The sequence below is a fragment of the Falco punctatus genome, assembly GCF_963210335.1.
Source record: "Falco punctatus genome assembly, chromosome: 9".
In the NCBI taxonomy this organism is placed as follows: Eukaryota; Metazoa; Chordata; class Aves; order Falconiformes; family Falconidae; genus Falco; species Falco punctatus.
In genome coordinates, this window is record NC_137589.1 from 3912979 (window position 1) to 3934419 (window position 21441).

General features: G+C 37.1%; 1 protein-coding gene across 3 annotated transcripts in view; it reads right to left on the minus strand.

Moving 5' to 3' along the window:
* EDRF1 (erythroid differentiation regulatory factor 1) overlaps nt 1-21441 on the minus strand; it is a 28616-nt gene that overhangs the window by 5475 nt on the left and 1700 nt on the right. For 2 of the 3 annotated variants that reach the window (XM_080403114.1, XM_080403116.1), the window contains exons 3-21: nt 20377-20443; nt 19322-19447; nt 18684-18808; nt 18078-18237; nt 16727-16828; nt 16313-16434; nt 15213-15324; nt 14052-14199; nt 13869-13977; nt 13431-13542; nt 8979-9239; nt 7511-7582; nt 7245-7395; nt 4766-4954; nt 3495-3695; nt 2886-3104; nt 1479-1702; nt 901-1059; nt 467-616 (exon numbers count right to left, since the gene is read on the minus strand). In XM_080403114.1, the coding sequence (XP_080259240.1) occupies nt 467-616; nt 901-1059; nt 1479-1702; nt 2886-3104; nt 3495-3695; nt 4766-4954; nt 7245-7395; nt 7511-7582; nt 8979-9239; nt 13431-13542; nt 13869-13977; nt 14052-14199; nt 15213-15324; nt 16313-16434; nt 16727-16828; nt 18078-18237; nt 18684-18808; nt 19322-19447; nt 20377-20443 (2809 nt within the window). The remainder of the gene's footprint in view (nt 1-466; nt 617-900; nt 1060-1478; nt 1703-2885; nt 3105-3494; nt 3696-4765; nt 4955-7244; nt 7396-7510; nt 7583-8978; nt 9240-13430; nt 13543-13868; nt 13978-14051; nt 14200-15212; nt 15325-16312; nt 16435-16726; nt 16829-18077; nt 18238-18683; nt 18809-19321; nt 19448-20376; nt 20444-21441) is intronic. The other variant, XM_080403115.1, reaches the window with a different exon arrangement.

The following is a 21441-nucleotide window of genomic DNA, read 5'->3' on the forward strand; positions in this document are numbered from 1 at the left end:
ACACCGAGTAGAACTAAGTCAGCCATAAAGAATACTACTTTGGGGTTAAAAAATAAATAAATAAAAAAATCAGTGCAGATTTGCATGTTGCTTTCTAAGACTTTAATAAATTCTGTGCTAAAGTTCTAGCAGAATGCTGGTTGCTTGCATATCAGAAGAGTGGCTTGGACACAAAACCAAACCAAAGAAAATATTTATCATCAATGGCTTCTGTTATGAGAGCATGGAACTACTTAGAATAGACAGAACCATAAAGGTCAATACATTCTGCGAAGGAAAGACTACACTTAAAAATAACATTATATTTCACAATGATTTGCAAATCAAGCATCTCAAATTTCTTTGGTTAAATCATGTAAATAAATATATCCCAACTACAGGTAGAAGAATACATATCAACCTCCATGCACACAGACATGTTACGTGTGGAACCTATGCAGAAAAATTAAACAGTTTTTACTAATACCTGGTTTCTCAGGCAACTGTGGTACATTGAAGCAAGCCTGTGGTGGATGGTTGCAGCCCGATACTGGCAGAGAGGCTGTCGTGCAGACACCGTATCAACATCGCAGTATTTCAGGGATTTCATCATGGCTTCACTAACTTCCTTCTCTATCTATGAAACAAACCAATAACATGTAGTGTGGCTACTCTGAAACTAGAACACAACTATGTGCAAGTGTAAGAGTTAAATCTGTTTGTGACACACACTTTTCATTAAGCAAAACCTTAAAAAAAGGCAAGTCACTAAATGTTTTCTGTTTTCCAAGAAATACTTCACGAAAGTTTTTGAATCTAATAAACATTTGGAAGTTATTCCAGTATCAATTTTTTTTCACTGTTCAGTTTTCCAGGAAGAAAATAATTTTTTCAGATGTTGCCACAAACGCTCTGTATTACCTGTTCCTGAGCCTTCCTAGATAACGGAGCATAATCCTGCTGTAGAGTTGCCATAGTGAAATATGTAGTAGACAGCTCCCAGTTCACAGAATCCCACACAGCTGGATGCACGTCTCTCTTACCTAGTGATCTTAATGCCTTCAGGTAGTAATCAATAGCCTGCAGATGACAAAATAATACACATACTTATTACTGCCTGTATTTATAGCAGCTAGTAATTAGTTTCCTTACACTCATTCTCAAGGAATCATTCCAAAACACCTATCTGAGCGTTCTTCAGTATTTTCTTTACAACCATTTTGGTCCTAACTTGAATCCTGAACAGGCATTTCTGTCTCCCTTGTGCACGGTACTGCAGTCCATTAAACACCAGGATCTGAACAGTGCTATTTCAGGGCAATGGAATTAAACCAACAATACTGAAGCCTACAGAACACCGATTAAGGCAATACGAAAGCAGAAGAGGTATCTCAAGTTATTACATCAAGGCTTACAGACATTTACAAAGATATTTGCACATATTCTACAGTAGAAGACAAATTAGGGTATGGGACATTCTAAAAATAGTATGATGTTACCTTATTATAATAAAGGGCCTCTTCTGGGGAAAACTCTCGTTTGAAGTCACCTTCAGTTGCACAGTGGGCTTGAGCACAGATTCGCATCAGCCTTCCTGTGTTGCACAGCAGAAGAGCAGCATTGGTTGCGTCATCAATTGACTCAAAATTCTGAATTCCTTCTTCAAAGCAAGAGAAGCTTTTCTTCCAGAGTTGCTGTTCTGTCGTCGATACGTTTTTACTCACTAGGGTTAAGACACAAGGCTTACAGTCTCATCCAAGTTCTTTAAAGATACTGAACAAACACTTCCACTATGTTCTTTTTCTCATAGATGACCTTTTAGAATTTAAGGGTAGTAAATGATTCTGAAAACCCAGTTCTGGGAAACTACTCTTAAGAAAAACTCAAACATAAGAAAACTAATGCCCAAAGTGCACTATCACACATATTACACTTAAAGAACTGTGGTAACATGACATAAAACCCAGGGGAAATAAGCAGGATAGAACAGCTAATTTTTTTTTTCTGTAGTAATATTCAGGGTATTGCAGTTGCTTTATAAACTTACAAGTATGAAAAAAAGTATGTATGAAGTGTAGTGAAATACAAAACAAGTAAAAAGCGTCTTTTACAGACAAGTGAAATCCAGTATTTCAGCTTATACTTCAGCTAAATGGCAGTTCTACTAAAACACAAAGATGATGAAAAATTACAAAATTGAAGTCCAACACAAAATCTTTCAAATACTATTTGGACAAAGGTCTCAGAAAACAGCTAGTATTTGGGAGACTGGAATGTTTAAACTGAACCACCAGCATCTAATTTGTTCTAGTTTATTTAACTCTTATTTGTAGACACTATTGGTTTTGCTTTCAAAAACAAAAATCTACCAAATACTTTACTGTGCAAAGCAGCTTATGTAACCTTTATTTCCTCAAAAAAAACCACCAAAAATAAACCAGAAGAAAACTTTCCAAGGATTTACTTGTCAGCCAAAGAATTCTTTTGGCTTTACCGAAACTATTCTTATGTTTAAATTAACCTTACAGTTGTTAAAGCCATGCTGGGTTTAACTGAACATCAAGAAAGCAACATGCCCTCCCTTTTATAACAAAGTTGGTTGAAAGTTGCTGTCCTGTTTTTTGAAGGTGTTCTACCCACTGTAAAGGAACTTCTCCAAAGCTATAGATCTCATCATTCAGTTTAGACTTAATTTACAAGTTACAGTAGTCTACTGTAGAAAAATATTTACAATGGACATTAAAGTTAATTTTTTGTAATTGATATTGTGTACTTCCTACAGAGTTCTTCAAATGTTTTCTTTATAATTAGAAATACACAAGACTTCCAGCACAATCAGTGAACATGATTGTTTTTGCAGTTCCATGAAATAGTAAGAAGGGGGGGGAGGGGGGAAGAGTACTTGCCCACTCTCTCAGTCTGCACTGCAGCAGCCTGGTTCATGTAAAACACTCCAATCTCGTTCCTGATATTGCCCATCCTCTTTAGTACCTGTATATGTTGCTCTGGATTTTGGTTTTTTAAATTGCTGAAAAGTAAAATTTCATAAGCTGCTTCGTAACATTTACAGCTGATGGAAAGTTGGCATTCCAAGTCCGTAGACAAGTCCGTAGCCCAGGCAAATGCTACAAAACAATCCAAAAAGCCTGCATGTCAAATAGTATTTCCAAATAAACTTAAACCTGTGATAGTCTAGAAGAAAATTCCCTAAAAGATAACCAAATATAAGACCCATGTCAGAATGATCCCACAGTTTCTACAGGTAAGTAAAATTTACCCATTACTTAAACAGTTAGTATCTAAATTTAGTTATTTTACAGCTTCAGGCATGTCATACTGACAGCCTCCTTACGTGTGACAGGCACGATAAGCTTTCTCTGAAGGAAACTGAACTGAAGCATAATAAACCCTCCTCCAGAAACGTTGCTAGTGCATGCTTTTGAGGAAGCACAATGCAATTACTTATGTCTGTCACATAACCAAATTACAGCAGTTATCTTGTAACAGTATCATACCTTGGCACCTGGATTCTCTATGAAGACTGTGTAGTATTTCCTGATCTTCTTTTGTCTGGTAATTATATTCTTCAAGATATGCTGCTCTGTTGTTTGCATTTTGAGCAAGCATTAATTGGATATCTCCACAAAGGGTTAAACACTGACAAAGAAATACTAATACTTCAGGAAGCATGCTGGCGCAGAGACAACAGTAGGTATCTATTAGAAAAAAAATCCCATGGATGAGGGAGGGAAAAAAAAAAAAAAAAAAAAAAAAAAAAAGAGAATTAAATGTCAAAAGGTTTGACACAGACTGACAATATAATTGGTTTTTATGTTACCTGTCACACTTATTCTCTGTATGCACACAACATACTTTCTGCTAAGAAAAATTAGCCTATTTTAAAGTTACAGCTGCTCTACCCAGCTGACAGTTTCAAAAGAGCAACTATGTTGTCCAAGATGAACAGTGAATTTGATAATTACAAATGCTAATCTCATATGTGACTAAAGGAAAACTGACTTTCTACAGATTAACTCAAATGAGTTATAGCCTGAAAAATTCATTTCCAAAAGGTACAGCTTAAAATTGATTCTCAAGTCTTTAAAAGACTGAAAACTGAAGAATGCTTTGAGTTATTGATAAGCATATTGATTCTTCATCTTAAGATCAAGACTCTTGCTTTATAAGACTCCTCCTGCCCCAAGCCCTACAAACATGGGAGCAAAATAGCAGCACTGCAGTACTAAGCTAACAGCATTTTCCAACTAGTTACTCTCATTATGGTAGTAATATTCTAAACAGCCTGATTTTACTTTCTTCGTTTTCCTCAGTAATATTTGAAAATATATTTCATTTTAGGAGTATCCAATTCAGCTGATGAACAAGTTTGGTATTTTTGAGAGTTGGGAATATATCTAAATGAAACAGGAACCACCAGGCACTTCCAGCAAAAAAGCATCTGCCTGCAGCGATAGCACTTCGACCACAGAATATTATCTTGGTCTTGGCACCAGAACAACTTTCCCAACTTCAAGTCTTCTGAAGCTCCAGATATGCCCAGTCTGTCAACATGGGAACACCTTTCTACCAAAGGGAGACAAGAGTTATTCTTACTACAGACTTCCCTCCCGAATAAGCAGCTAGACACTTAGTTAACTAAACGCACAGTTGTCAGACTTGTCACTGCACACCACTAGGATAAATCATGCACATGAGAAGTATTTGATACCGTGAAAGGTATCTACAGGCAATGGTGCAGATGACAAAACACATTCAAGCAACTTACCATGGCACTGTAAAGCCAGCTTGATGTATCGTAACGCTCTCCCATATTTCTGTAGAATCACAGCAGCATCAGATAGGACATAATAAGCCCTCGATGATTTCAGAATGAGCTGGAGTTTCATTTTATATTGCCACGATCCAGGAATCATTCCTGACTGACTGGAATGCTTACCCTTCTGAAATGAGCCCACTGTAATGCAACAGAACCTCATTAGTAAATCTCATCTCCATAACATATGTTAGAGGTTGGACATAATTCATCAGCATTCAGACAGAATGCAAATTGCCTTAGTACAGCTCTGCACAAGCAGAGTTACACCAACTTGTCTGCCACTACATTTTTCATCTGCAAAATGGACCCAATACTTTGAACTTTTCCATGTAGTCCACTGGTAGCAGGATGCTCAAACATAGTGAGCACAGAGCCAATGCAGCTACCCTCTCAAACTTTAAACCATTTTTGAAATACAGATGCAACAACCAAGACTATTCCATTAGACAGCAGTAGAAAAGAACAAGAAAGCCATGGGCATAACGTGTCATGTTCTCTGCCAAATCCTTGCAATACATGCTCTGTTTCTGTATGAACAGTCTCAAAGTGAGAAAGCCTCCATTTGCAAGTTTAGCTTCCAGCACAAAAGGAACTGGATAACCTGGTCCTTTCTGCAAGGAAAACCAATGCCTGTCTCGCGCTCGTTTCAAGACATCCTCAACATAAGAATATGAAGGTTCCTTCAATGCTGCAGGGTTCGGTTACGGAACCGGAAAGAACAGGTGACTTGGCTTTAGACATACCAAAGGACAGAATTTGGTCCTGACAATATCTGCACGCAGAAATGAGTCTCTTGCTCACAGGTGGACATATAAGGCCTGACCTGCAAGGCCACTCTCTTTCGTAAGTTCTAGAACTATGTGTTTATAAGAAAACCAAATCTAATACGGCAACACCTCATGCAGTTAAAGACATAGAATGCACACATACTGTGTCCATATACCACTCAGAAGTAGTTCTCCAAGCTCAAAATTCAAGAATTAAGAGCACTTACCCTTTCTATACATATGTAAACATACACACGTAGCAAAGAAACTATATAATCTGCATCACAGGAAAACCCACATGCTGGAGAAGCAGAAGTTTCCCCCTTATGTTTGAAATATTTTTCTCTAGGTTGAATTCAATCCTTACGACCTAAACAAGCAACACCATTGCTACTTCAGGGAAGAACTCCAGCACAGATCCAGAAATTAAGTTGGGTTTTTTTTGGCGGGGGGTGGGGGGGTGGTTGGTGGTTTTTTGGTTTGGTTTGTTCTGAGATCTGTACAATATTCAGCTCCCACATCCCCCAGGGAACACTTGTTTCTAAACAGAAAAAGTTAACCTGGACATTCTCCTTGCCAGCTGGCAAGAGCTGCAACATGTTACCAGTTCCAAATCCTGAAGGCAGAAAACAGAGCCTGACTGCAGGAGAGCTGAAATCCACCCACTGTTCTTGCTGAGCTGCCCTAGGTGGAATTTCTCCGTAGATCTTGGTAACAATTAGTCTCACAGTCTGTATTAGCAGTACTGCACATGATTTATGCAAGCTGGGCACAACGTAACTTTCTGATGGAGGTGCTAAACTCCTTGGTCTTGTATGTGATAAAAACTAGGAAGTATGTGTACATGTCCAGGTCACTGACATTCAAGAGAATCATGAAATTGGAAGAGAAATATGAGAACACAAACTAGTACCTCAAAACAGAACTTGCTTATTATTTAGAGATTTTTGAAGGGGGAAGCAAGGAAAAAGGAAAGAAGAAAGAATTGTACAAACATGCAAGACAAATTTCTTCCTGGGTTGTGCTTGTAGGGCTTCTCACCCTGCAGAGAACTCTAATTTCAGGAGAGTCTTTCTTCTTTTACCCTTCTATGGTAATCCAGAGAAAAAGTAAGTAGACAGACTATAGTCTGAGACTTCTGTATTTCGAGTATTTAAGCAAAAAAACCCCCATCTTTTACTTGCTGCTTCCTTCCACAATTGTAGATGTACAAGATAGAAAACAAAATCCTAGTTAATATTTGATATGCAATTCAGCAGCAAACATGATGTAGGAGAAAAACCTGCCAGAAGTGAGAAGTCACAAAAACCCCACAACTAAAAACTATTTTAAAAACAACCCATGCAATTTGTCATGCTCCATGTATCAAACCCCAAAATACTAAGTCCTTATGGAAGTCATCTGCAAACTACATCTAAATACGGTCCCGTAAATTATGAGTTTACTAATATGATTGCTTTGATATGCAAAATATCCCAAATGACCTATTCTTTTCATATTTAAAAGGGAACAGACTGTTCCTCAATTTTCAATATATTACTTTTGCTTAGGCAGTAGAGTAATTAGTGACTCTTAAGTACACTGTTTTGACAATCAAAATAAAGTAGCAGCAGTTTGTGTTGGCACTGAAAAGATCTTATTTGCACAACAATACAACTTACTTTTGTCCAAAAATAATGCCATCTGTTTTTCCAGACACTCGGGACCACCACTGGTGGATTCATCTTCATATTTCAGTGGGATTGGAGTGCTGGGATCAGCTGCAGGAAGGTCACCCTCTTTTTTAACACTGCTGTCAACAGACTTCAAGCCCTGCAAAAAGAAGAAATAATTTAAGTCACCTTGAAAGCAACATTTAGGAAATACAGAATACATCAAGAATTGGGTACTAGGTGAAATATCACTAGAAAGCTGACTGTAAACTTACCTCCAGGACATAGTTGAGCACTAGCCTGCAGCGCTCTTCAGTGCCATGGCAGACAGGAAACGCACAGCTAGGCTTCATGGAGGGGGCACAGGGAAGGAAGGAAAATGTTCAGCAGAAGAAAGTTACTGGCTAGAAGATGCAAATGAGACCTAGCATTAAGGAAATGTGTTAACGGAACAGCTGAACTCGAGACTATAAAGTGTCACAGCATTTCTTTCCTTTACCTTAGCGAGCAATTCATATACCTAGTCATTTACTTGGTCTCCCCTGGTAATCACAAATAGAAGAGATGTCTCTATTCCATCAGTAGTTACAAAAGCATCCACAGACGGTCTGCAATGCAGATCTGGGAGGATAAGATTCAATACTGCAGAAAAATAATTTCTTCAGCCTATACATCAAAGCTGCACTTTTGTCACCTTTGAACAACTCAAAGCTTTGGGATTTCAGGGGTGGTGGTGGTGGGGGAGTTTGTATTTTTGTTTTTTTCTAGGATTGAGTAGAAGTGGGAGGAGAAACAAGAAACTGAGTACTTCTGCACCTGTACAAGTTACTGTGTTTTCAGCTGATGGACCTTGCAGCATTAGAAATTAAGATGCAATAACAGTTACAAATTTATTTAGGAAATTTTGTTCTTTGCTACTCAACACAGACATTAGAAAAAAAAGGTTTAGCTTTTGACCAATGAGAGTAACTTCACAATCATATCCCTATATAGGTAAGACAAGTAAAATATCAGAAATAAAATGCTATGAACAATTTCTTCACTGACCTTCCCAGTTTCTCATGTTCCTGTATTTTGTTACAATAATAATACACAGAAAGTGCAACAAAGGTAGCACTATTACACTTCTGCCAATTCCTTTATCAGGCACATGTATGCCAAGAAAGTTTCAGGAATACTATGGCCACGCACCCAGCTATCCCCTTAGACACAACATGTACATGTGTGCAGAGTGAAGCTTCACCTCTTCTTTAAAATTAACTAGAACCAAGTTTTCAAGGAAATCAATTGCTGTATTCCGATCAGTTACCTTGGAAAGACAAGGTGGAAGTGAAGTAGCTGCTGATCTCAGAAAAACACTCAAACATCAACGTTGCTCCAAAAATAAAAGACTAAGATACCCTAGCTATCCACACAAACTCGTGGTCATCTACAGTGCTTACACATAGCCACAGTTGGCCTATTTTCTTACTATTGCGACAGAAATAATTTTTCTGTAGCCTGCTATGCTGACACAAAGGACACATGCAAGACAGGGGAAAATCTACATTAAACCTGCTATACTTTAAAGTTCAAAGACCTCAAATGTTATGAGCAGCCCATCAGAAGTTTTTTTCCCCCCCACTGTCTTGTCTTCAGGTTAACTGAAGCACAAAACAGGTAACTGAATTTCAGTAACAAACCTTGCTACATGAACTGAATCTTTCAAGAAAGCCCTTTAAAAATATCCACAGCTTTACTTACACGGATCCGATGAACAGACTTGTACTTTTCTGGTACTGATAACTCCCCAACAGATTTGATTACAGCCACTGCTTTATTGTCATCTGGCGGATCAGAACTGTTACTGTAGGAACCGTTTTCATCACTGTCTGGCATTTCTTCCTCTTCCTCGCTGTAACTTTCATCAGAATTTCCACTTATAGGGAAGTCTGTACCGTCTTCCTTTTTAGGTTCATCCAACTGAAAAAGCTCTGATAACATGTAGTTTGCTGAAGCAATAATCTTTTTAAATAAAAGAAAAAAATTGGTGATTTATTTTCAAGTTATTTTTCTTTTGAAAGGCAACATCAATATAAATTGCCTTAGAACAAGGAGTAGAGTATGCATACAAACAGGTGTTGATAACCTGTAAATACAGCCTGTACACACACACGCATTGTATGACCATATCCTTGAGCACTGAACTTTAAAGAATATTTAAGGAACAAAGCCTTGCAGACAGTATGTTGTTAAATATCCATATATGTGCATGCAGACCCTGCAATCAAGCTTGCCCACACTTGGCTTCATCCCCCACGTTACAAGGTCTTTATGTCATTTTGTAAGCGAGGGTGTAAAGGTAAAATTGGGAACACAGACCACCTTGGGCCAAGACAGCTTTAGTTTGTTTGTTTTTTTTTTAAAAAAAAAAAAAAAAAAAAAAAAAAAGAAAAAGTAGTAAGGGCAGCTCTATCACACTATTCTATTCTTTTCAGCACCACCCTAAAAACTTGTTTATTCACATCTTTTGATGATTGTCTCAAACAGCAGTTATGCTGCCTTCCAGAGAAGCTTTTACCTCCTCCACTTTTGTTCTAACTCACACAAAAAAAGGCAAAATCTACTGTAAGAGAAAAACCCAGCAGCTATCTTAGTTGACAGTAAGGGGGTATTTATCCCTTCTCTTCTCTGGACTGCTGCTGCATGGAGAAAAATGAAGTAATGAAAACTATGTTCTGGTAGGGATAAGCATTCAGGGGGTTTGCATTTCATTTCTTCCCGCTTCAGTTTATACACTGCCAGAGTTTCAGAATATGTCAGTGAATGAGCTCTTAGATACAAACATTTAAAAGCTATGCTGTAGCAGCAGCAGCATGCACAGTACTAACAGTTTAGAGCGTGAAGAAATCAATTTCAGCTTCTCCAAAAACAAAGAACACACTGGAACTGACAACCATAACAGATGTAAATTGAAACTCAAGAGGTCAAACATGAAAACAGCACACAAACGGGATATACTTGTAGAGGTAACTAGCTTGCTTTTTATAGTGAGAAAACAAATAAAACTATACAGTAAGTCAGGAGAAATACAATGCACACTGGCAACAGCCTAAAACAAGGAGCATTACACCCCCTGCTTCAGTTTGGTTTTATACAGAAATAAAAAGCCTTGAGGCAAGATGTACCAAAGTTCAACCTCATTTCTTGCCTAAGTGTACTACGCAGTCCTGTACATGTTGCTCCATAACCTCCTCCCAGTCCATTCAAAAAGAGACTGAACACAAACAGCTGAAAGCCAACCTGGTCCAGCATCAGACTGCACTCCAGAACATTTCAACACACCCATCAAAGACTAAGTCAGCAAGATGAGAAATATCTATACACACATACACACACTTTTTTCCTCTAAGAAAAGTGCTTAGAGAAAAGGTTATTTTGGAACCATAACACACACCTGACAATTAAACCAGTAAGAACAATACAATAATAAACCTTACAGTAAGTGTTAAGCCCTTTTCTTGCTACCTCAAGTTTTCAAGTAAACTGAACTCTTGCTCAGACAGCTCTCACACTCCTATCACTAAGAATTCTGACACTAAGAGACGAGTCAAGTCTGCCAAGAAAATTGGATCAGATTTAGTTTAAAAAAAAAAACACAGAAAAACCAAAACACAAACCAAACACAAATATATGCCTTGAAGTGACCTGCTTTTGTGCACCTGGTCCCCAAACTGGAATGAACAATTTTGATAAGTGCTTAGGCTCCACCCTTAAATCACTGACTCTTGTGTAGCTCCAGGAAAACACTAAGGAACAGCTTTCAGGTTTGGCCTTTTGCATTTAGGCACCTTAGGAAGGATGTAACAGCCAAAAGACTTGCATTATTGCTTCATGCACACACAGAGTGATTACGTCAAGGCCTAAGTTCTAGAACACATTTTTACACTGAAATCTCTGGCTTCTGAGATGCCTTTCCCCCCCCCCAAATGCTGAACAAGTGTTGGGTGAAGGATGTGCGATTAACTCCCCTGATATGCACCTTGGTGATTCATAACTCCTGCATTTTACTTCCTGAACATTCAGAATATGAAAAAGTGTCAAGAGTAATTTCTAAAGCAGTGGGGTAGCCAGGGAGTAGGGGGAAGGAAAAAAAAAAACCAAACAGTGACAAAAAAACCTGCGTGCACGCTGCCGCCTTCTGTTTCCCAACATCTTCTCTACTTCTGACTTCAAAAAAGGTATTACATGTAAATAGCGGGCTTCAGTGGCATTACAACAGCCCTGTTACTTACAGTTCCTGCTTCTGGCAATAAAGGGCATGTTCCAGTTCCTGGTTCTGCTGGAATCTAGTGAGATTGGACCAGAATACAGTCCAGCAATTTCATACAAAATGGAACTGAGATACAATTTCCCCACAGTAGCCCTGCTATATCATGTAAGCATGTTAAGTAACCCTCCATCAGAGCAGCAACCTTTCGGCATTAGCCATTTGGGTGAACTGCCAACCGAACAACATTTTACACTTCTTGTGTATTTTTCGAGGGCTTTTTGCTTTGTTAAAAAAAAAAAAAAAACAAACAAAAAAAACAGCGCTCAGAAAATTACTTATTTTACCAGGCCGCTTTCTGAACCAGTATACAGCTGCTGAGAGAAAGCAAAAGAGGCCACCACTGTGCAGGAGTATGAATTCCATTAACCTACTCAAGTAAGGACTCTCTCCTGCCCTATTAAAGAGTTACTTAGAATTAAAAAAAAACATATAGGAAAGGGAAAGCGATTCTAGACTGATCAAGTTTAGAAAAGAATAAAAACCAGCTGTTAAAGAGCGAGTATTACCTGTTCTAAAAGCTTGTAGATTACAAGAAGCAAACAAAGGAAGGATCTCGTGCAAGCAAAAAAAAAAATAATTTCAAGAGCTTCTAAAGGGATTTTGAGAGCTTCCCACAACTTCAGAAGGAGTCTAAAAAATACTTATTAGTTCAACTAATACATGCCATGTTCCTCTTGTTATCTACTTTAAATACAATTCATATTTTTCACATGACGTTTTTGAGATCAATTTTCTGTTGAAAACAGCTTAAATCTAGACCACTTACATGTAAATGAAGACAAACTTTGGATTAGATTTTAGTTTCAGTACAGGTATTTCTTTTTTACATGTATAATGTGTTGCCTATAAATAGTATTAAGTTACCATGCTGGTGTGCTGTAGCCTGCACAAAGCAGCTCCTGCCTGATAAACTTCCAAGCCTCCTGTCTTTTGGTTAAACATATTGATAGCATTCTGAACCTACAGATTTCTCAATTTAAGACAAGGAAAAGATTGTGAATAGACTTAGTCAAAATACCAATGAGAAAGTAGCACACTCCCTTATCTTCTGCAATGAAAAAAGAAGCTAGCACATCTGGCAGCAGTAATACTTTAAGACATACACACGTTCCCTACCTCCCTAAACTTTAATAAACTACTTGTCTGTCAGAGCAATTGGATTCCCATCTTTCTTCGACAAGAACCAGAATCAACTATGTGGAATAAAGGTCAGTACAGCTTCACCTTCTTTTCATTACTTACTGCTTCTGAAACTACAGAGCATCAAGGTACCAAAGGCTGACACCAGGTCTAATGAAGAGGTAAGAGTTTGAGGTTCTTTTCCTGACTCTCCCATCTATCACAGAATAGTTGAGGTTGGACGGAACCCCTTGAGACGGCCTAGCCCAGCCCAACCCCCCTGGCTCAAAGCAGGCAGCTCAGGTCCACATCCAGTTGGGCTTTTTGTACCTCAAAGGACAGAGATTCTATAACCTCTCCGGTTAATCTATCCCAACATTCAGCCACCTTCAGAGTAAAAACATTCTTATATTCACATTTTACACTGTCCAGCTAAGATCTACCTTAGCGCCTGTGTAGCTTCCAAGCACAAAAGGACTCCTTGGGAATGAAAGCAAGAGAGCAAATGTAATGACAAGTTCCTTTTTAGAGCAGGACAGAAGCAATATTACATAGCAATGCATGTCAGTGAAGGCTATGGCTTAGAAATTGATTTGTGCTTAAAGAAGCCCCAGAGTATTTTTTTTTTTTAAGTTTATAGATTCATTATAATTTTCTCCCTTGCAAGGAAAGGAGGAAGTACCACACAATATATTACTAGGTGTATTACGATGACAGCATTTATTATATTTACAAAAAGTTACAAGAAAACATGCAATTCTTACTTGAGGATGTCTGCCATTGTCCAATAACTTAAGACAATTGAGGAGCAATGTCCTGATAGTGCCATAGTGTTTCTTGTTCTGGTTTTTCTTCAGCATCATATTGCAAGCAACTCTAGAAGAAGGTTGAACAAAATCATGAATCACAGAATAATTTCTTTGTGCTAGAAGAACTGTAAATGTACCCAGATGCAAATGTAGATCTCCCAGACTTTATGATGGGTCTGCAAGACTTACTTAGCAAGAGTGTAGTTTACACTGAGAAATGGTGAACAGAAGAAAGTCTGGTTTGATTTTGTAGGACTGCGGCTTACCAAGCTTATGTGTAAAAGACTACTTTCATTTAATGCATTTTTTTAATTGTAATGTACTTTTTGGTCTGAATTCTTAATACAACTGCACCAAGAACTAAATATTACAACAAAAACTATAAAAACTTACTTGTACAGAAGAATTGCCACAGGCATTGTAAAAGGGTTTTGGTATTTGTCTTCTGTCTCTTCACAAAGCGTGGTTAGGTCATAAAGCTTTACTATATCACTCCCACTTGCTGAAAGGTAAGACCTTTCATTAATCAACCTGGCATTAACATAAAGCTCTTCAAATAGATCTAAATCTACTTACCTTTAAACAGCCAATAAGTATGTCCTTCTTTGGTGCAATTTGATTTCAGAAAAGATAAGATATTTTGAGCAATATCTTTTATCACTTTGGTAGAAAAATTGGAGTTTTCCAAATTGGGAATATCTTCAGTCTTGATCATTTCATATTTCTGCAAGGAATGTATCAAGATCAGGAGGGTTTTCTGCTACCTACCTCCCCAAAAATCTATAGAGCAGTGTCTCTACCAACTGCTAAAAGAAACAAAAGGCTACTATTTGATACACTGTCATGATAAATTGAGTTAATTTCTATGATTTACTTTAAAAGCAAGCACATCTTGATTACACTACTCAGTAAGAGCTTTAAAAAGCTTTTTAAACATCACTTCCATGACAAACACGGTAACTGGAGAATAAAAGGTGAAAAACCAGTAAAGGTGCAAAATAACTATATTTGGGATAGACTTTAGTAGGGCCTGTAGCAATAGGACAAGGGGTAATGTTTTTAAACTGAAAGAGGGTAGATTTACATCAGGTGTTAGGACAAAATTCTTGACTGCAAGGGTGGCGAGATACTGGAACAGGTTGCCCAGAGAAGTTGTGGATGCCCCATCCCTGGAAGTGTTTAAGGCCAGGTTGGACAGGGCTTGGAGCAACCTGGTCTACTGGAAGGTGTCACTGCCCATGGCAGGGGGTTGGAATGAGATTATCTTTGAAGGTGCCTTCCAACCCAAACCATTCTACGTCTACTTCGATGAAACCCAGTCAGCCTAGTAAGCAACTATACACTATCAGGTACAACAGAAACTCAGCTGATACGTGTGGTCTACTGCAAAATAATCAAACTAAAGTTTAAAAAGCATGCATCTACCTTGACAAGTGAACACTACAGATTTTAAGATGCAAGAAACATTATTTCTACTGCTACATTTTTTATTTTTGCCTTCATTCATACATCAGGGAAAGAAGGAATCTTGCATGCATGGGAGGGAGAGGAATAAAGAGCATAGTATTTTTTAGTGGCTGTTGCAAGCTGTGTAGATACTGCTCTGACAGAAAGATTTAGAAAAATCCTTTATTGCAGAATGAGAAGTAAGATTTTTAAAGAGATCTGTTACAACTGGAGCAATTTCAGAAACAGAAGAACAGATTAACCATGCATAGTGCGAAGTGCCAGACTTACCTGAACAATGCCATTAACATGAAAGCACATCACAAGCTCTGGTACATTGCATATTAAGTTGTCCAACCAATAGTCAATTCCTGTCAGCACATTTATTGGCTTGTTGTTATCCCTAAGAATAAGTATTTCTCATGTTATTTAAGTCTTTATTTACTCTTCAGAAAATACTATGGATGTTTACCAATGGGATTTAGATTTGAGTCACCTGAGAGTGGATGGATACTAAAACAATTATTTGTGACTTGTTATAACAATGAATTATATCAAACACAATAGATGTAACAATCTCTCCAATGAAATACACTCACATTCCCTCAACAATTTTGAATTTTTACCTGCACATATACTGAAACTTTTAACAAGCTTCAGATGTCACACTACTACCAAGACAATAAGTACTTATTAAGTAATACTAAAGGAATGGCAATATTAACTGCAACTAATTATAGCACAAGCTTTCTCACAGACCTTCCAACGTTCCTTGCAAAGCAAGTGTAAATTCCTATACGTGTCTTGAAAAGACAACAAATATACCAACCAAGTTTCAAGTTTCTACTCATTCTTTGCCTATGCATAGGCAGGAACAGAAAGACTAGTAATCAAGTGATCAGCAGAAAGTATTAGTGAACAGTAAGACAGAACTTAGAAATATTATAATCACAAGTTTTAGGTATTTATACCCAACTAGAAGTTACTGAAATTCAGAATCCCAAGAGGAGAAATACTACTGCTCTGTTTTATAAAATTAGCAATAGAATAAAACTAAGGGCTAGATATACAGGAGTGTTTTAACACTCGGCATTCTCACTGAAGTCAGGAAAGGTTGCAAACCACAAGTACTTTCAAATAAAGATTTACTTAGAGCCAGAAAAAAATCAGCAGAGCATCTCAAGTCACAGTGCAGTGGCATGGCATTGGGACTCCATTTCTGTTTTTCTGCACTTCACAATGCCATCACTACTTAAGTCTAAAGTACAAATTTTACTCTTTAAACTGCATGTAAAAATCGAGTGAGTCAAACAATGCAGACAGCTAAAGAGGAAGCAAAGCAACAAGTCAATCAAGGCTGGCATACGTATCTCATTAACTTCAAAACTCACCTGAGACGCAAGCTCACAGCAGGGTATCTCCCACCTCCAAATATAGGCATATTTGATCCTACTAACATGTGGATATCTTCAAAAGTCCACAAGATATTACGAACAAAGTCATTTTTAAGTCCCTTCATTAAGAGAGAAAAAACCGGTCTATAAAGCACTACTATAAAACTTGCTCTCTCTGATACTCTGTGGAATTATGAGAAAGCGAGAAGCAAAAGCAGCAAATAAAAGACAGCACAGAATGAACTAGGCTACGCATTCACATTAACTTAAAAGACTGAGATTGCAAATGCCACAAAAACTACTTCTACAGGGGACTTAGTTTTTCTCTCTGTTCCAATTTAGACCAAATTTTAAAATGGTTGATTAAATTGGGGGTTCAGTGTTTGAGCTCAATTTTCACATATAGCATACCTGACTGTTTTCCCCGTCATTGAACAAAGTAGTCAGGTTTTGTTCTTTGGGGGCTGAGGCCACATGCCCCACTATATATGAGGGTTCAAGAGGCACACTACCCTGTGAAAAGCACAAGGATAAGGAGTGATTCTGCTGCTGAGGTAAAGTTAGGCCATTAAAAAAAAAAAATCTGAACAACAAAAGCATAGAAGGGAAAACCTTTACCTCTAATATCTTTAAATAAATATGCACTGAACTACAAAAAACCTCTAGTCAGCGACTAGAATACTTCTTTTCTATAGGTAGTACCAAAATTTTAGATTTTATATTCTCAGAGGCTTCGGAAAGAAATCAGAAAATTTAAAGAAACTCTTTATAACCCCAGAGTCAGCACCAGATTATCATTCTCCAGAAGTAAAACCTCTACCCCAATTAGTAAATTAAAGAAAATGACACTGTACAAATGGACAACAGCTCCTTTATGATAAACAGTCTGGTTTAGGCAATAGCTCCTCAAGAAGGCAAAAGAGAGAAGTATAAAGCTTCCGAGTACTGAAATATTTCACCACTTGAAACTATTACTAGACCACAACATATGAGGTTACAATTTTATGGATAACATAGCTTAGAGCCTTCCTAAGTTAGATGACAGTCATTTGGCATACCAGTTGGTAGTCTAAGCATAACTATAGCATCATCATTATACTAATGTAGACTGAATACAACAGATCTTTCAACCTCTCAAACATTAAATCAATTCCTGTATTGTATTACTCAAAAACACCAGGAATTAAGTTTTCATAAATAAGCTTAGCCACTGACTGAAACCCTAGAATTAGGGCCTAATAATGATTTCAGTTTGTTGCAGAATTACTGCAACATCTCCCCTTTCCACTTCGATAATCTCATAGCAAGTATCTGTAAATGTTGCTTAGTCGTTTACAAGCATTTTCACGGATCTTAATTTTCTTCTTCACCTAATAAATTCAGGGCCACAACAGATTCATTTTAATGGCAAATTTAAAAAGAAAGGCCAAGACCTGATATTCAGAAGGTGTGCATGGAAACCTAAGATTTTCCTACTTTTACATAAAGTCATTGATGACTACTCCAAGCCAAATGTTTTGCTTCTCAAAAATGTGTAGATAAATATGTATTTAGTATTACAGTGACAGAAAAAAATACTTCTGAAATTCAGAGCTCTGAAACTCTGGCATAAGCTAAACCGCACATACTGCCAAGTTCTTCTTTCTAACGCCTTAGTTAATTTATTTCAGCAGAGAGTTCTGCAGCAGCACTTTTGAAAACCTTTCAATATATATGCCTCTACAAAAACTAAGGTGCCATTTAAAACATCATACACACTAACCTGGTTAGAGGCACCCGGATCTTCAGATAATGAAGAAGGCATTTCAAAAGGAGCTGGCCAAGAGGCCCTTCCTGCTTCATCACTCTCACCTGAAACAGGACCCTCCTGGTGCTGTTTTGAAGTGGAAGGAACAGGCTGAGCAGCTCCATCACCATTAATGCTGACAAAGGAACATTAAAAAGTTCAGTTGACAGTATGCACAGAGATTCGTTTTACAATTGCTATATTTGATGCACTCTTCTCAAAGAATGACTTTGCTATATGGACAATTCGTTCATTGCTCAAAGTTTTAACAAAATTACAGCAGGTGTCACTATCTTAACTTGGACATTTGAAGTTGTTCTTCCCTCAGTTAACTACATATCTCAATATTTGCTAAGTCATACTGTTTATTTTACTCTTCAGTACTTTAATTTTACTTTAAAATAGTTCAATTTCTGTTAAAACATTTGCATTATTTCCTGATCTCATCCCTCAATTTCACCTGTATAAGGATAAATCAGTAAATATGACAACCCAAAATATAATTTTAACATTTACTTCAAGACAAGAAACCAGGCAAAAGTAAGATGTGCAGCATCAAGATTCATGCAGACATAAGGTTACCTGTAATACAAAAATTTAGAAAGTATAGCCTTCTGGTACCAATGTTCTTTACTCTTCTTTTTTCGTTGCCACTTCTGATCAATCAGCCTTTGATAAAACTCTTTCAGCCACGTCCAGTCCCCTGTCTAGGCAGTACCATAAATACAAAATTAATATCAAAAAGCATCCGTGAAATAAACCAAGAGCCTTATTAACTTATGAATACTCATCCACAACAACAAGAGAAACCCAGAATTACTTCACAGCTAAAGTCTTGAATTGGTCATTTATTGAAAAAGTATCTTCTAGAAAAGTAACATTCTTATTGAAAAGCTGACTGCACTAGAAAGTCAGATACATAGTAAGAGGCTCCACAGTTACAAATACTGTGTATTAATAATAAAATTAATAAAAGAGTATAGCAATACTGAAATAATTATAGGAAAGTGGGACATGGAATTTTAATCCTACAGCACCATAAATATAGGACATCAGAAGCAGTTTGTGGGTAAACCAATTGCTGCAGAATAGAGGACCTTTTGTACTCATATATGGTTCTCAGGAATTCCAATATATACATGCTTTCTTGCTGGCTACACTGTTATTGAAATAATACATTCTGACCATACGACATACTTAACAAAAACCAAACAGTTAACCTGAGATGATCTCATGAAGAGTTCTTGAATATCTAGCTCATCCAACAAAAGCGTCCGCCCAATGCGATGTACTGCCATGCTCACATGTGACTTGCTATAAGGTATTTTCAGAAGTTTTTTAATATTCTTGCAGGAGAAAAAGAGAACAGAGATAATATTCAATATAATTATAATACACTGTAAGACAATTCTTCGGAAATTCTAAGCAAAGAATAAACTAGAAACATTGGGGAGGGATGAGCAGGCAAATAAAACCTTATAGTGCCAGTGATTTTAAGAAGGCCATTCCACAGGAAGTTGCATTTGTTGAGGTCAGAGAAGATAAGTAACGATGATAAAGAGATCAGTATAAACCACACAGGTGGTTTAAACGTGATCTCTCTTTGGATCATCACAACCACATGTGACAAAATGGACGTTTTTGATTTTAAACAATCCAAGCAAGTGGATGGTTTGGATTTTAAAACCTTATCTTCACCACAGGAATACCAACACTTTGTCAGGTATCTGGAGGAATCTGGACAAAGACCTAATTTTGAATAAAAATCTGCCAAACATCAACACTGAGGCAGTAAATGAGTATGTATATTTCCTCTTCTGAATAGCCTCATCTGAATTCTACAGATATTACCAGCACCAAAAAAGCTGGCAAAAAAATAGAGGAAAGAGGAAGTAGATTGGAGAGAGGGTATCTCTTCTAGATAAGAACAGAAAAAAATTAATAGAGAGTAATAATTTACATCAAAATAGCTAATTTCAAACACACAAGACTACTACATTGCAAGGTTGACGTGCTGCATTCATTACACTGCATATTTTAATCGAAGGTTATTTGCAGGAATACACAGGAAATAATAAATTATTTTTCATCTCTACATCCCTTATTCAGTGATCGCAACTCCCTAAAATGACAGACCAAGTCAGGGGATCTGTTTGTATTTCACTAGGGGACCTTTACTTATCCTCAAAGGACACAAAGATGACAGAAGCCAAGACAGGAACTTAAAACAAGGTTTATACAACGTAAGAGTTTGAATGATAGGACTTACACATACCTCTGAATCAGACACAACATCTACATCATTTCCAACTGAGTCAATGAAGTCATATGCCATCCCAAAGCTATTTAGAAAATAATACAAGTTTAGACAATTAAATGAGACATTAAATAGAGATCTGTTTTTTTAAGCTTATTAAATATTTGTAAGTTTTTCCTTAATAAAAAACCAAAAGTCTAGGTAAATGTTACCAGGTATAATAAGATCTAAAGTGAATTAACAAAATCATATCATTTTCACATTCAACAAGTTCTTCAAAGGTACCCTTGGACGTGCTTAGATCCAATTGCAAGACATTCTAAAAGGTAGTTTAAGTTTTGTTGAAATCAGGAAAATGGGAACTATTCAAAGTGTTTGTTAAGAGAGCTATGGGAAATTAGAAAAATTGAGGTTTTTTTTAATTGAACACTAAAAACAAAAACAGTTTTTCAAAGAGTTTCTCTTTAAGGCATTAAGCACCTTAAATAGTTTAATTTTAGCAGCTGTCATTTCATTTTACCTCTTATTTATGTTTTCTGAAACTGGCCTAGATTCTGTAACAGACAAAATATGGTTGTATCTTCATCCACACTCATTAAGACCTCTCTAAATTATAAGCTGAACAGAATAGAATATTTTAACATACAGATCAGTCTTTAAAATTAAACCAGATATTACCGTAACCCAAAAAAAATACATGATGTGCAAGCATCTGAAGCTATACCTTCAGTATTAGCTTTCTGATACTAACACTAGAGAGATTAAACTGCCAAAATCTATTTGACAAACAAACATGGTACCTAAAATAAACAGGAAAAAGTCATAGAGCCCTGAGTAACATGTTACTCTGCTCAAAAACGTGCATCTCCTAATACAGATCATGAGGATCTAAACATAGACCCTCCACAAACTGTTCAATTTCACTACCTAGTTGACTTAGTGTGAATTTGCTTGTTCAGCACAGGATTTAAACCTATTTATAAACACTCAGAACTCAACTTATCCAACTATTTAACATCCATACTGAAAGGTAACACTGCTTTTTGGTTTTGCCTCTTATTTCACCTTCTGTGTTCACTCCCA